Source organism: Apodemus sylvaticus, chromosome 12 (assembly GCF_947179515.1).
Source record: "Apodemus sylvaticus chromosome 12, mApoSyl1.1, whole genome shotgun sequence".
NCBI classification, from domain to species: Eukaryota; Metazoa; Chordata; class Mammalia; order Rodentia; family Muridae; genus Apodemus; species Apodemus sylvaticus.
Window position 1 is genome coordinate 71767609 of NC_067483.1, and position 16251 is coordinate 71783859.

At 42.0% G+C, this 16251-nt stretch overlaps 1 protein-coding gene across 1 annotated transcript in view; it reads left to right on the forward strand.

Annotated features, from left to right (window-relative positions):
- The window catches only part of Nme7 (NME/NM23 family member 7), a 136377-nt gene that overhangs the window by 5522 nt on the left and 114604 nt on the right, over positions 1-16251 (forward strand). Inside the window, exon 3 of the mRNA XM_052200125.1 lies at positions 698-834. Coding sequence (XP_052056085.1) covers positions 775-834 — 60 coding nt within the window. The 5' untranslated portion in view covers positions 698-774. The remainder of the gene's footprint in view (positions 1-697; positions 835-16251) is intronic.

Genomic DNA, 16251 nt, shown 5'->3' on the forward strand with positions numbered 1-16251 from the left:
TAAACATGCCCGACTTTATCAGGCCTTATATCTGCTCTGTGGATTTCTCCTCAGTTTACATGGGTTAATTGTGAATATTTGCTTCTGTGGCTTGTAGTTCTCTGGTTTTCAGTCTTAGTTCCATTTGGTCATGAATATTCATCAAGAGTGCCCAGACCTCCTGCGAGGTTCTGATTCCATTGGCTGAGTCATGCTCATGACACAGCCTTTCATAGCTCTTCTCAAGGGCGTCTGCGTTCTCTCTGCTCCTCTCCAGCCAGTCATCACGGGGGTCGTATGAATGTCACACTTAGGGTGGAACACTTCACAGTCACATATTCTCAGTGTCTTGAACATGTCTGCGTTCACCAGCGCTCATTCTAAGAACGATCTCTCCGATTCAGAATGAGAGTAGCGTTTGTCTGTGGATAGAGATATGAGGATTTAGAAGACAACTTGGCACTGTCAGTTTAGCTCACTAACAGTGATAAGTTCCCCACTTGGTTGTAGAACCATCTCAGCCATGGGTCTTAACTGAGTTTACAGTACCAGCATGAATTCCCTCCTGGTGGGCGGGCCTGGAAACTGATCAGAGTGCTTGTCCCCTAACGGTTGGGCTGTTGTTGCAGTGATGAGCACATCTTGCCCGCAGGGTGATATTGTAGTTGATGAGAACATCATGCGGAGATTGATGGTTATTGTGCCTTTTCTTCCCTAGCAGCCAGCGGGCGCTGCATCCAGGGCTGCATCCGGCGCTGCATCCTCGGAGCTGCAGGTGCTGCATCCTTGGGCAGGATGAAGGCTGCCCAGCAGGGAAGAAGCTGCAATTTGGTTTCTCCATATCTTGCACCCAAGGTGAGTAGTGGCTTCAACAATAGAGCCTTATGGACCCATTCTGGTGAACAACCAAGAGTCGGTATTGTGTGGGGAGCCTCTGGGGTCTCTCCGACCAACGGCATCAACAGAAGTATCCCACATCTGGCGTGATACCGTTGTTTAATAACACCTGGATATTAGGCACATTCTTCTGTTTTGTTATTGATAAGTGTTAAGAGCAATCTCAGAAATTGAGGAACACAGAGGAGAGACTAATCACTATGAGATAATGTTATTACTGTTTTTTTTTTCCCCAATGATGAAGACCACACCCAGCGCCTTCTGCTTGCTAGGCTAACACTCAGCTACCAAATCCCCAAGTCAAGAAACGTTAACTTGAAAAAAAAAAAAAACAAGTTAGCTAATGTTGGAGCTTTTCCTGTGTTATCTTTATTCAGTGAGCTTTATGCTTTCTTTAACATATGAATATATTTATAAATCCAAAGCGAAACTTATGCATTTTAAAGCCAACATCAATTCCTAAATTTGTCAGAAGACATCTAGAGGCAGTAGGACACCATGTTGTTATGAATCAGTGTTAGAGTTCAGCTCTGTTATCTGTGTAATTCAATGCTTAACAGACTATTTCTCTCTTTTCTACAATGTTAGTTTTTCTCATTGAATCCTTTTTTATGAGTTATTAGTGAGCATAAAAATAAAGACTTTGTATTTTGTATATCATCTATCTATCTATCTATCTATCTATCTATCTATCTATCTATCTATCTATCTAAAATCTCTCTGGATAAATATACTCAGTTTTTTGTTTCATTGTGTTTGTTCTGTGGTTTTATAGTTGCATACATTCCAGTCACCCCGCTTTTTCCTCTACCTGAAAATCTTCTTTTCCTTTACCCTGGTGCCCAGAGGGCGCCTCAGCAGGAGGCAGGCCGGCCCTGTCCACCCTTCTAAAGTAGCAGTCCATCCTGCTCCCCATACACTCTTCTCCACCTGCTTCCTTTCTCCTTCTCCTTTCATCTTAGTGCCTGACAGAAACATTACAAAGTGGCAGACCCTTTCAAAAATGACGATAATCCTTGGAATTTTGTAGTTTTTCTCTTTTGTGGCAGTTAGGAGTTTTAAGTAATCCGCAGTGTCTGGGAGGTGCTATTATATGCACAAGAAGATAATTCTGCACAGTTGGAGAACAGAAAGAATGAACATCTAAGAGTCCTGTGAAAAGATAGTTGAGAAGAAAAGAGAACAAGTTGACTTTCTACGCGTATCATGTATCCGCGCTAGTCATTCGCTAGAAACAGGCAGAGAACGATTTCTTGTTGGGCCTATCTGGTACTGTGAAAAACCTAAAGTTTCAGATCAGAAGCAGCAGATGTTTATTCTGAGAGAAGTCTGGCTTCATCCATGCCCAGTCATCCATGCCCATGTTAAATTTCTTCTATGTGCTCCTCATTGTTCTAGACAACCTTCAAACCCCTAAGGAACTAAAGTGGTTGAGTTTAGAGAGATATACAATTTTAGAGAAAAAAAGGATATGCTATGATATCAGGTATTGCTTATCACAAGAAAGGAAACACCTTGTAAGGCTGCGGAGTGAAAATTATAGAAAGGGCTGGTATTGGATAGTCAAGGAAGCCCCTCCCCATTCCCTCGAATGACACTGGGTTTTTCTAATTCTGATGACTCCGAAACTGAGATTGTCACCCAATATGGAGTAGACCCTGACACCCTCTTCTGGTCTCCACAGGCACTGCCTGTGTTACAGAGACATCATGTAGGCAAACCATCAATACACATAGAATAAAACTAAATACAATCTCAAAAGTGTTGTAGTGGTGCATGTACACACTGAGGATAGTAATCACTTCATAGCGGTTCTTTTTTGTTTCTGCTGTTGTTGTTGTTGTTGTGGTGGTGGTGGAGGTGGTGTTGGTGGTGTGTGTGTGTGTATGTGCGCGCGCGCACGTGCACGCACGCACGTGTATTGGTTCAAGTGGAAACTATAATTCATATACTTGATTGTTTTTTTTTTAAAAACATGTTCATGATCTGCTAATCTAGTCTAGTCCCCAAATTTAAAGATAAATGTCTGAGACAGGCTTTGAGGCCATGTGCCTCACTGTGGCATACTTGCTGTCCACCATCCCACAGGCCGTGCACACTTCCTGTGTATTCTCAGCTGACCGGACTGAGTTAGTTCTGTTCTCTCAGTGAAGGGAAGGAGTTAAAAGCTTTAGTCAACCCTAGAAAAATAAATAAATGAGTAAAAATACATAAATAAGTAAAAATACATTCAAGCAACACTAAGTGGACCAAGCAGGTTGCATATATGTATATGTGTGTATATATATATATATATATATATATATATATATATATATATATATATATAATGTGTATATATGTGTGTATATATATATTTGTATATATGTATGTGCGTATGTGTATAATAATGATTAAAGAAAGGGGCCAGGAATTTGCAGGGTGGGATATAGATGGGATTAGCAAGAGGAGAGGGAGGGCAAAGTTATGTAATTATATTCCAATTTTAAAAAGCATTAGTCAGCTCCATACTAGCATACTATGCCCGCTTCCGCTGTGTTACCAACCTTCCCTCCTGGCTCGCCCCCCTTTCTATTCCTCTGTCACTCTCTAATGTCCTCCTTCTGTACCTGTAGAAAGTGCAAAGTGCAAAGATGAAAGAGGGAGAGGAAACCGAGGAGCGCCTGAGTCAGAGAAGGAAGTATCCTGCGTCTGCCCCTGCCACTCACCCCTGCCCTCTCCAAGACCCCTCTGCCCTTTCTGGCCCCGAGGCTCCTGGGGGGCAGTGCTAGTGGAGTTGTGCCCATTTCTGACCACAGGGGACTTCCCTGTGTGGTCGTCCTGTCTCTTGGCTCTTGGAGGACTGAGAAGAGTTTGGTAGAGCATGCTTCTCTGCAACTCTTTGCTTAAAAGACTGTCTTAATTACTGTCCCTGTGTATTGTAGTTAACTTCTTATGAGGACAAATTTTAAAAATCCACATCTTCAAAGGAGGTTTAATTAAATGTTGTGTAACTTTAAAGACCTTTCAAGGAGCTTGATAAAATGAGTACAAAAGCTGAAAAATTTTACACCACACACACACTCAATCTTTATTCCACAAGAAGTTATTCTTGAGGTAGCTAATAGAACCTTTGTTTTTGAAATGTTTTCCTCTTCTATAATTGACTTAGGTGTGGGGGGCAGGTGAGGAGAGTCACCTGTTATTCATCCTCCATGGCAGTAGGTGCTGAGCCTGATAATTTTACCAGTGGCTAAAAAAACAAGGATTCAAACTTGCTTGAGAATATCCTGGGGAAATGACAAAAAAACAATCAGATTAGATCCCCTTTTTAATGTGAGGGATTAGACATTGTTGGCCTGACCTGGCATAAAGATGGTTTAGTAGAACCAAAAGACTACCTCTTTATCAGCGAAGCCTGGTGCTCCTCGGAGCTCTTTTTGCAGTAATGTCCTGGTTTTGTGACCACTCATGGTGACACAGCTCCACAGTGTAGCCCAGGTTGAGTTTTTATTTTATTTTTTTGATTTACAGCTCTGTATAATTTCTAAATGCCATACTTAGGGTGAAGATGTTGAGTGTTTTAGTTCTGGGGAATGACTGAAGCTTTCATGCAGCTGTAGAATGAATGACACTTTAGCTTTGTTTTTAAACCTTCAATTTCTAGAAGAGTAATACATGCTAGTTTTTTACAAAAAAAAATCATGATTCACATGGTGCCACTTGACCAGACCCTTTGCAAATTTGCTATGATTTAGCTCATAATCACAGGACTAAGTTGGTGAGTGCATACAGTGGTTGGTTGTGTGACCCAGCTTTGGTGACATGTCATAACCACAGTGAGCACTAGGTGGCACTCCTCCATCACTGGATGGCGTTCTTTCAGGGGAAATGTCCTCTCTGGATCCTTTTCAGTGCTTATTCCTTGTTTCATTGTTGTTCAGATTGGTGTGCCACTCAGATGCCACTCAGTAGACGTCAGGAGTGCGCAGAACCAGGATTATGTCTCATAAAGTGAAAGCTTTAAAAAAAAAGAAACCAATGTGAATGATAATTCTTCTGTTGGATTAAACTTGAAAATGCTTTTTCTTACAAAAAAAAAAAGTAAGGCTTCAACATTAACTAATATCTGAGTTGTGTGAGGCTATCCAGGCAATGCATGAGAGAAAATTCTGTCCTAATCCATATGTCTTCAGGTAGATTCTGGCAGTCGATGTTATTAACATGTGCTGGCATATACATACAAGCTTGTATTGATATAGAAGGATGTCTGTTCATAACCTCTCAATCCCGGTCTGTTTACCATCAATACACCATCTTCTCCAGTAATGAATACTCGAACACCCCTTGCTCCTGACAGAAATGCAAATAGAGTCGGGAGTGGCTTGTGGCTAATGCCCAGTGGTGATTGCTACAGTGCATGCGAGTCCACGTGTGCATTTGGTGTCTGCAACATTTGGCCCATGGAAGAGGAAAAACACCATTCCAGAACCGATCTGCTTGCCGGATCTGTCTTTCTTTGTTTCCACACCCAAGGCTGTGTCTTGCTGTGTGAATTCTTGCAGCAGGCGCTGCAGGATTGGGGATGAGCTGCAGCTACCATCATGTGGTACACATTCCATGCCAACGGAGACAACGCTCTGGGAAGAGCACAGCCTGCTCTAGGTGCCCGGATGTTAGACATGTTTGTCAGTGACCCTGCTTATCTATGCCATCGACTTCGAGAAAGTGAATGGAGTAGGCTAGGAGGGACTGAACATTCTAAAAGTGTCAAGGGCGGTTTGAGCGCCACGCCCCTGTGGAGACAGGCTCCCTTCCCCCTCGTATCTGCCTGCTGTCCCTACCCCAGCTTCAGGGTGTGGCACCTTTTGTTTCTTGAACTTGCCAAACTCCATCTTTCCCATACCGGCTCTGTGCTTTTTATCTCCCTGGAGTATTTTTCTCCCAGGTCTCTACGTGCCCGGCTTCTCCTTGTCCGGGTTCTGGTATTGTCTTAACGAGAGACCTTAACTGTCGCTCCTAGTTGAAGGTGGGTTCCTTACCTCTTTTCCCTAAAATTTATCACATATATTTATTCCCTTGTCCTTAGAACATTTATTATGACGAGTATTATTTGTTTTTACATTATATGCAAAGTATGGGGAGAGATAGAAAATTAGTAGGTATGGTCTATATTAATAGAATCCTGTCCATTTTGAACATTCTAAGTGACTGTTGTAGTGCCTGACAAAGGGAAGTCATTAATATTTATTAAGCAAATGAAAGAAATAAATTCAACCTTTAAGAATGCCTACCTTTCCGTGTGTGACTACGGGTGGATACATACTGTTATTCGTATATTTACTCAGAAAGTATTGTGTTGCATTTTCTATATACTACTATATACTATATACTATATTCTATATACTATATACTATACTACACATACACTATACAGTCCTTTCAGATGCAGCTTTGAACAAAGCAGACATCTTAGCAGGGGAACTCTGCAGTAAGCATCTGTTGCATGAAGACAGTAAGTGCTCCAGGGAGAATGAGTGAGGCTGTTGTGGGCAGCGAGTGCTCCTGGTGGTGGACGGGACTTCGAGGAGGTGGCCAAGGTCTCTCGTAGGGAAGAAGATGAAAGTGGAGCAGGGTTGGGATGAGAAAGAATGATCCATGGCGAAGTTGGAGGGAAACATTCTAGGAAGGAGATAGGACCGTGGTGCGTAGGGTAAAGTCCGCAAGAGTGGCCGTTGTGGGAGGTCATCACAGACAGGTAGTTAGAAGACAGATCTCACAGGGGTTGGTTGAAATGGAGGCACTCCATATTCGTGCGCTAGAAGACTTGATATTCCAATGGGGTAAAAGACTGAATGCATTCCCTGTTAAACTCCCAGAGGCTATGTTTGCAGAAACTGAAAAGCTCATTCTACGTTTGAAATGGTAACATGAAGTACTGAGGTTAGCTAAGGCTGTGTGTGTGTGTGTGTGTGTGTGTGTGTGTGTTCGTGCCTGTGCCCCCTTGAGTGGGTGCGAGGAGACAAGGGGTCAGCACTGGGTGTCTGCTTCATTTATATTCCTTCTTATCTTTTGAGTTTGTGTCTTTCACCGAACCTGGAACTCACCGAAAGGCTATGTTGGTTGGCTAGCAAGTCTCAGAGACCTGTCTACCCATCTCCACCTCCCCAGTGCTGGAATCGCAGGCATGTGCTGCCGTACCCGCGTATTTTACATGTGTGCTAGAGACCAAACTCGGCTTTTCATGCTTGCACGATAAGCATTTTACAAACTGAGCTTTCTCCTGGCAATTATCCAGCCAAGATAATTGCTTAAAAATATGAAATTGGAAGATTTGCCTTTCCTGAATGAAAAAGGTATGAAGTTTCTGGTTTAGACAGTTGTGATGCAGCCCAGGGAGAGATAGGCTTCATGGCAGGTAGAATGGGCTTCAGAGCCCAGAGGTAAACTCTTGGCAATAAATTGATTTTTAACAAAAATGCCAGCACTGTTCCGGGAGAAAAAAGAAGTATTTGCAAGTTATTGCTGGGATAATTGAATATTTGCATTACAAGGATCAATTTAGATTCTTAAGTAGCTCAAAAAGGGAAAAAAAAAAAGATCATGGGTCCAAATATAAAACCCCAAATCAGCAATGTGTTACAATGAAACACAGGGCTACAGCCCTGCAGTAGTGTGTCAAGCAAAGCTTTCTAGAATATGACATCAAAATCACAAGTCACCAACAGTCCCATCCTCTTGCCAGTGAAATGTTCTAGAACAGCAAATTTGACCCCGGGGGCCTCTGAAATACCAATTCTAGATCCCAGCTGGACCCAGGTGTGGATATCTGTGAGGGTGGGGCTGTGACGCGGAATAAAGGCTCAAGTGCAAAGCTGTGGGCAGGCCGAGAAACTGAGAAGACTGCAGGCAGCAGGAGGAGGGACTGACAAGAGCAGAGTGCGTATCAGGGTGCAAGAGGAGCCCTGTCAGAGATCGGCTGGCTGCAGTGGAGGGCTGGCTGACAGGAGCCGTGGCTTCAGCCGAGCCCAGCAGCTAACGGGATGTGACAGGGAGCTGGGGAGTAAACGTCTTACCCCAGTGTTCTTCCCTGATCCAGCCATCGTCTCCTCCCAGCAAATCCACATGAAAGATGGAACATAAAGGGGTCTGTGGTGAAGTCAGGAAGGCCACGCCCTGCCCAGGCCCAGGACTGACTGCAGGCATCTGACTGAGGATCTAGAGAGACGAATGGAAAATGTCCAGTGCGTGCATTTCCAGGCCTAATGGTGTGGTAAAGAGAGGCAGAACTTCCCCCACCTCCAGTGTGTGCTCATGACCTGGACAATTGCAAAGCTTAGACAGCACTTATATTGGTATTTTCTCTGCTATCACATGGTTTATGGTTGAGCTGGCGTCAATTCTGTAATTGAATATTGAATAGAAATAGTATATAATTAATTTAGAACTATTGTGCTACATATATTTAGATCCAGCATTTTGTTTTGTCTCAGATCCATTTCTTCTCTTAGTTTTGAGCTTTGTTGATATCAAGCATTCCCTAAGGGTCGCCCTTGCCCTGGGTTTACCTAGCAGCATGTTAACTGTGTTCTGTAAGGTGCCAGCCAGGGAACATGGGTCAGGGGCCTGGGGTGCAGGAGGAGGATCTTTAGATTCTTCCCAGAAAAACATAACAATTTTTTTGGGCCTTTTAAAATATTGAATATTTTATTTTTGCTATTTTATCAAGATCTGTCTATCATTGTACATGTATTCCTTCTCTGGATCTTTATTTCAGAATTTGTCTGATGTTTCAAAGGTCTCAGAACGCACATGCCAGTAAGGACTTTCAAAAGAAACAATGGTCACTATCTTCTAGAACCTGTAATCTGGTTATAAGGAGAATTTTAATTGCTCAAGTGTAGCAGATGACAAGCTGGTGCCACACCGTGGGAAATTCGTCTGTCCCACGAGGAGACAAGGGTCCTTGTATAGCAGAGCTGGGTAACAAGTCACAGAGCTCTTGCCTAGTCACTTGTCTGCATTTCTGTTCCCTCATTGTCAGTGTCCCTTTGATATCTGGGCCCCTGTGAAAACCAAATCACAAGTCCAGAAATCCCGACTCCCGAGGGTTGATGGGAAGACTTCACTGCAACCGTGTTTGCTTTAAGATGTCGGCGGCGGGTTTGCCCCAGATTTTCAGAGAGCTTTCCCTTAATACAAGTCTATAACACTGCCTATTCACACGGCAGTGATCTCAGAAGTCAAGAGATTTTTTTTTAAAAAGATGGAGCTCAAGAAGAAAAGGGTTTAAAAACAAAACCCCTTTCTGGATTGTACGCACTGTGGCCCCGGTTTTTCCGCTTTTCCCCTCTCTGCTCTTTAAGAAGTGTGAGCCTGAGGTTTTGGGCTTTGTTTTGTTTTCTGTCTTTTTGAGATAGTTGTCTTAGCCCAGGCTGGCCTGGAACTCCCTGTGGAGCCCAGGCTGGCTTTGAACTTGTGATCTTCCTGCCTCTGCTTTCAGGGTACTGCTGTCACTCTTTAAACCATAAAGTGCAAACTGGTCTTGAACTGGAGGCTTTCTCCTCGCTCCCCCAGTGTTTGGATTTCAGGAGAGCATCTTGTGAAGGCCAACTTATTTGCTTAGACTCTGGCTTGGGTGCTGTGTTTCCATTCCCTGGGCTTATCATCTAAGGTGGGAACTGCTGGCTTCGATGCTTACTGTGCCTGGTAATAAATTTTTAATGATTCACTATATTCTCGGAATGTTCGGGGCAAAATGAAGTTTGTTCTTCGGCCGCTGCTTTTTTCTCTCCCTTACTGGAAGCAGCTGGATGGAGTGGGCAGGGCTCGGGTGCAGCTGGGTAAAGCCATTCAGGGTGGCTACTGGCACAGAGGAGAGGCTCGGACTAGTTTAATAGCCTGGGGAACTGTAACCTTTATTGTCTCAGAGTTTAATGAAGTCACACACCAGCTGATATTTATTTGTTAAGTCAGATAAGAGCTAGTGCTGATTCTAAATATGCAGATTCTGAGAATCCAATTTTCAGTTAGTTCAAGACATTGCTCTATGATGCAGTGAATCTGTCCATTTGGGTATGCTACAGCAAGAAGCATTTATGTATGAGCAAAAGTGTCTTGCTACCTCTTGTAAAATACCTTACTTGAAATAGAGCAATAAAATGCTAATGTGTATAAAATATGTGTACTCAGTGTTGTGTTAGGCTCGTGTCTGAGAACATGGCCTGATTTTTGTTGCTGTTGTTTTTGCTCTAGTGGAGGATTAAGGTGACAGGATATAGTTGCCAGTTCTGAAGATCTAAGTGCAGAGCAAATGGGTGAACTAACTGACTTTTCTTAGAGGTCTCTGTTCACCATTCCTGTCTTGACTCTCTCCTTTCTTCCCTCTCCTTCCTTCCCTCCTTCTTTCCTTTCTTCCTTCCTTTCTCTTTTTTCTTTTGTGTACATTTATTTGTTAGTTTATTTGTGTGTGTGCGTGTGCCTGTGCATGTGTGTCTAGGACGGAGGACCATTCTCTAGAGTAATTTTTCTCTTTCTGTGTGTGTGTCCTGGAGCTGAAACTCAGTTCATCAGACCTTGCTGATGTGCTCCAAACATTTCCTCATTCCTAAGGATCGTGGTTAGGAGCACGAGCTCTGAAATCTAACTGCCTAGCTTCTCTCTTGTTCCCAAGCTGTAGAATCATCTGTAAAGGAAAAATGGTCCTGTGTAGATAAAATGACATCTCGGGCCAGTGCCTGACCGACAGTGCTGCTCCTTCATACTCTGGCTTCTTTATATTATGGGCTGTAAGGTTCTGCTTACGTGTGTGGGTCTCATGGTTCTGATGTCTTAACTGCAGGCATTGGTTTGTAGAGTTCTTGGGATTTGCCATAGAATTATGCATAAGGGAAGAAGTTGATCTACATTTTGGAATAGATAAGATTACAGGAGTTGAGTATCCAGTTAGATATGATCTGTATTTAAATGGAAAGAGGTGGAGTTGACATTGAGTTCTCATAAGAAACATAAGTTGATTTGGGGGCAGAACAATCCATTTAATCTCTAAAATATTTTAATCTCACATTTCTATTGGAAAAATATGTGCTTAGTTGGAATTATGTGTAAAGTTATTAGTACACATTATTAGTATATTGTATTATAAATCATCTGTAGTAATAAAGCACTGATGAGCTAGCATAAAGCTAAGTAGAGACAGAAAGACTGATACCTTTGCTCCTCCTTTGGCAGATCTGATACTTTCTGGATTATTGGTTTATTATTGGATTATTGGTCATCTTACCTGGCACTTCATCAGTATTTAATTTTCTGTGTGTAGTTTTTAATTCTGGAAAAGGACAACTTATTAGGGTTATCATAAGGATTGTGTGATAACATATGGCAAAAATAGACAGCGCCACTTCATACATCATGAGGGCTCAGAGCTGCTGACATTATTGGGAGGTAGTGGAAAAGTTTTTGAGAATGTTCAAGAAATTATTAACTTTTGTCATTTTTGACTTTTAAAATAATTTTGAATGCTAGCAATGCATCTTAGTTAAGCCTAAGCTCCTTTAGCTATCTTAGTCAACTTTATAAACATTTCAGTTCCCATCCTGGATGCCCAGCCCATCATATTTGCATAGAAATAGTTTTTGGTATTTCTCGTTGGACAGTGACCCGTTGCATGTATATAATTATCAAATGTGCAGGCAGCAGTGTTAGCTTCCCGCTCCTGGGCACTGCATCAGGCAGACACTAGATGACAGGCATGTGACTTCAGTGAGTTTTAATAGATGAATTCTTTTGAAAAATAGGTTAGTTAGGATAGTGCTCTCAATTACTGTTTTAAGGGCAAAAATTCCCAAGTATCGTTCCTCTGGATACATCACGTAGTAACTATTGGTGCTATGTCCTAGAATTCTCTGCCAGTAAAATCTTCAAGACTGTAGTTTTGAACTCACATTACTACACCTTGCTACTTACTGTTGATATTAAATTTTGCTCTCCCTCCCTCTTTTCTCTTTAGTATGCCTTTCTATACCATGAACTGAGTTTCATTTACTGCCTTCATAAAATTTTGTATCAAAATTAGGCAATGATGAATTTCATAAAGACATTTTTTATTCAAAATTTCCATGTCTGTCTTAGTCAGGGTTTCTATTCCTGCACAGACATCATGACCAAGAAGCAAGCTGGGGAGGAAAGGGTTTATTCAGTTTACACTTCCACACTGCTCTTCATCACCAAAGGAGGTCAGGACTGGAACTCAAGCAGGTCAGGAAGCAGGAGCTGATGCAGAGGCCATGGAGGGATGTTCCTTACTGGCTTGTTTCCCTTGGCTTGCTCAGCTTGCTTTCTTATAGAACCCTAGAATACCAGCCCAGAGGTGGCACCACCCACAAGGGGCCCTCCCACCCTTGATCACTAATTGAGAAAATGCTCCACAGCTGAATCTCTTGGAGGCACTTCCCCAACTGAAGCTCCTTTCTCTGGGATAACTCCAGCCTGTGTCAAGTTGACACACAAAACCAGCCGGTCCAATGTCCTTCAACTGTATTCATTCCCCCCTTTTGCCTTCCTGCTCTTTCTGTTCCCAAATAGTTCCCTTTCTACTTTGATGGAGAGAGAGGGAAAGGGAGAGGAAGAGGGAGGATATCTAAGTTTTACATACAAAAGAAAAGAATGCCATGTTTGTCTTTCTGGTTCTGTTTTAATGACTTGTTTCCCATTATGTGATAGTCTCCAATCTCACTTACCAATCAACATAATTTTACTCTTCTCTGTAGTTGAATAAAACTTCATGTATATTTATACTTCATTTTGTTTATTTATTTATTTGTTGAGGGGCACTAGACTGATTCTGTCTCTTGGCTCTTGTAAATGATGCCACAGTAAACACAGATAGTCGTGGGCTTTTGTTTACTTGTTTTCTGTTTTGTTTTCTGAGACAAGGTGTGATTGCATGACCTTGATTGGCTGACTTGCTATGTAGACAAAGCTAACTTCTAACTCACAGACATCTTCATGCCTCCTAACTGCTGGGATTAAAGACTTGTATTACAACTCCTGACAGATCGGGGATTTCTGTAGTGTGTAGGTTCAGATTCCTTTGCGTATCTTAAATAACATTGCCAGAAACACTGAAAGTAAGAACAGATCAGCGCTGTTCCTCATAGGATGGAGGCCCCACTGGTGGTCCATAGTGATTGCTGATTTCTCCTTATGCCTGTTTCCTCTTTTCTCTAGAGTGTACCTCGTAGGCAGACCACCTTTCTCTCTTCCTTCCCTGTCCCTCTGTTGGCTCATCAGAACCCTTCACTGTATTTTTTTCCCTCTTTTTTTAATATGGAGCTTTTGATATCTGGCCCAAATACTGGTTTTTGGCATCAGACACAACTTTGTTTGAAAGGCCAAGTCTGGCTTTGACCAGCTGTCTGATGTAGGAAGCACTGAACCTCAGTTCTCACATGGCGGAATGCAGGGAGAAGCGGAAACTGTAGGTAGGTTTTGAGGCTTATTAGCTGTAGACATACAAATCTGACTGCCCCAGTGCTAGCCGATCTCACTCTACCTCCATCCCCACACTTAATGTAAGATTTGATTCCAATCACTCGGAGAAATAAATAAGATTTTAAGAGATTTGCTAAATAGTAGTAGTTTATAGAGCACTAAGTACCTAATAAAAGCCACCAAGTATAAGCAGTGGACCTCGCTGATTCAGGATAGGTACTGGTAGTTGGTGCCCTCATCCCCAAACTGTAATAACCTTCCTCCTCACTTCCCTCTATTTCGCCTTCCCTTGATTGTGTTTATGAGGTTTTGGTCCTTAAGAGTGATGTTGTCAGTATGTTGCTAAACTCACTCTTTACTTTTAATTCTGCTCTGCCTTCTTGAGGCTTCACCAGAATATTAGGTCCTGGAAAAGCATAAGAAATTTCAATTAGGGGTTTTGTTACATCAGAAAAGTGCATTAACACAGCTTGTCTTGAGAAATGTTGTGATTTATAATGACTAACTTAAGAGAGAGAATTAATCGTCCAGAAGGACGAGCCCCCTACTTGGTTATCCAATGCCAAGTGGTCAACCCTAAAATCATATAGACACAGAACACTGAATGAACTCAGCAGCTTGTATTTATTGTAGATGTGTATATGTAACAATAGTAATGAAGGGAAAAGAATAAAATGTGAGGGCTATTGGGAGGGAGATGTTGGAGGAAGAAGAATGATGTAATACTTAATTAAAAATTTAAAAAGTAGATAATTTATACTGCAGTAATTCCTTAAGATTTTATTCACTTGTGAGCCATTAAATGGAAAATACAGTAATTTATTTGAAAAGAATTTACATGCTTTATTTTTGATACCAGAAATCTTTGAACTGAAATGCTATACATATTTATTCTTTTTAATATGTATTCTTTTTAAATAAAATATAAGTCGTTTTGTCATAAGCCTTGATAGAGTTCTTAGGTTCCTGTTTGGCCCTGCAAACATAGCTGTAATTATTTTTTCTCATTTTAGAGTAGCCATGTGGCATTAGGCTCTCTAATACACTGCTAATAAGTGCAATCTATAATATGGCCTTAGAGTTTCTGCCGGGCTTGGTGGCATCGTTTTGTAACTCCAGCACGTAAAAGGCAAAGGCAGAGACAGTCAGCAGACCCACTCTTGGCTATATGGCTTACGCTCTATGAGGCCCTGTCTCTTAACAGTAAATTACAATTTAAAATCCATAAAACAAAATTACATTAGCTATGTGAATGTGAAGGCCTTGCTATTTTCCTAACACCTTTGATTTCTGGGTGAAGCCAAAGCACTGCAGTTAATTTCTCAGAGCTATAATTTGTTAATAGGAGTTTCATATTGATTAGTGTTATTAATAATTATTAATATGAAATGCCTTGCCTATTTTGTAAGTTCAAAGTATAAAACAAATCATTATATAACCAATGGAATTATACAATTTAAAAAGAAAATCGCTACCCAATTATTAGGCAGAATAACTCTGATTGTGTGAGCGCCCTCCAGAGACATAGACCGAGCCTCCTTCAGCATACCTGTTACTGTGTGCTCTCTGCAGTCCCAACCTTCCAGGGTCTGATGCTCAGGGGCGTGGTTATACACAGCTGGGGGGCGTGGCTATACACAGCTGCGGGGGGTGGGGTGGGGGGGGAAGGGGCCGTGCTCAGGAAGTAGCTGGAATCTCAGATGAACAGGGTGTGCTCAGGAAGTAGCAGGAATCTCAGCTCCCGTGCTCCTCCTGTGAGGGAGCATCCACAGGTCTCCTGATGCCTCCGTCATCCCAGCTGCTCTGGCTGATGAAGGGATGGCTGGTATGCAGGAGCGCATCCTTCCACAGCCACCCCGCTTCTCATTCAGCCTTTTTAAGAAACATTCGTGGGCTTAGCTAGTGAGCGAGCCTAAATTTAATCCCATCACTACCAAAACCAAAATAATTTTTTAAAAAATAGAAAAATTTTAATATAATGTAATGTTTGAATTATTCTTTTTAAATTATTTCTGAGAGAAACTGAAAAGTTCAATGAAGATGGCATGGGAGGTTATTCCTGTAACCAGCTGGTGCACTATGGCACTAACTCAAGGTGACTCTCTGGGTGTCCTAGAGAATCAGTTTCTCCTGGAGTTCACTTACAAGGCCAGATCGGAAGGACACAAAGTGTAGTCTCTGGGTTTGGCTCATTCACACAACAGGCTTTGAGATGTTATGCTGGTCATGTGTATCCTCTGGAACTTAATTCCTTTATCTAGGAAATGAAGGGTTTGAACAAAACCAAGACAAACATTGATATCACTTAGAAAATGAGAAATCATGGTTGTTGTTGTTGTTGTTGTTTTGTTTTGTTTTTTTTATGATAGACTTGACTCGGTAAAGCTGAAAAGTAAAATTTAAAAAATTTTGAAAATGAGTATGGTGTGAAAGTATGTGTGTGATCAAAACAGAGAGATCAAGGTCTCTTAATATCTGCTGTTTTATCAGAATATGTGAGACCGGGTAACTTAAAAAGAAACGATTTTTGGCTGATTGTTCTGGGGGTTGATATCTGAGGGATGTGCCTCGAGCATCTTTACGGGCTGCGGTAGAGGAAGAGTGGGGCTGCCTTTTGTAACAGCTCACTCCCAACGCAGCACCAGGTCACTAGTGAATCAAATATGCAACCTGTGAGCATCTCTTAAAGCTCTGACATTTACCCCTGTCACGGTGGAAATTAACTTTCGAAAATGCGTTTGGAAGGGCCATGCAAACCTTTAGGGAAGCCTAAACCACCCTCATATCTCTAAGTGCATGCGGGACTCAAGAAGGGACAATGTGTGGACTTCAAAAGGAAATCGGATATAGATTTTAAGCCAAGTTTGAATGCCTCTTTACCTCATGGAGGAAACAGTGTGTATG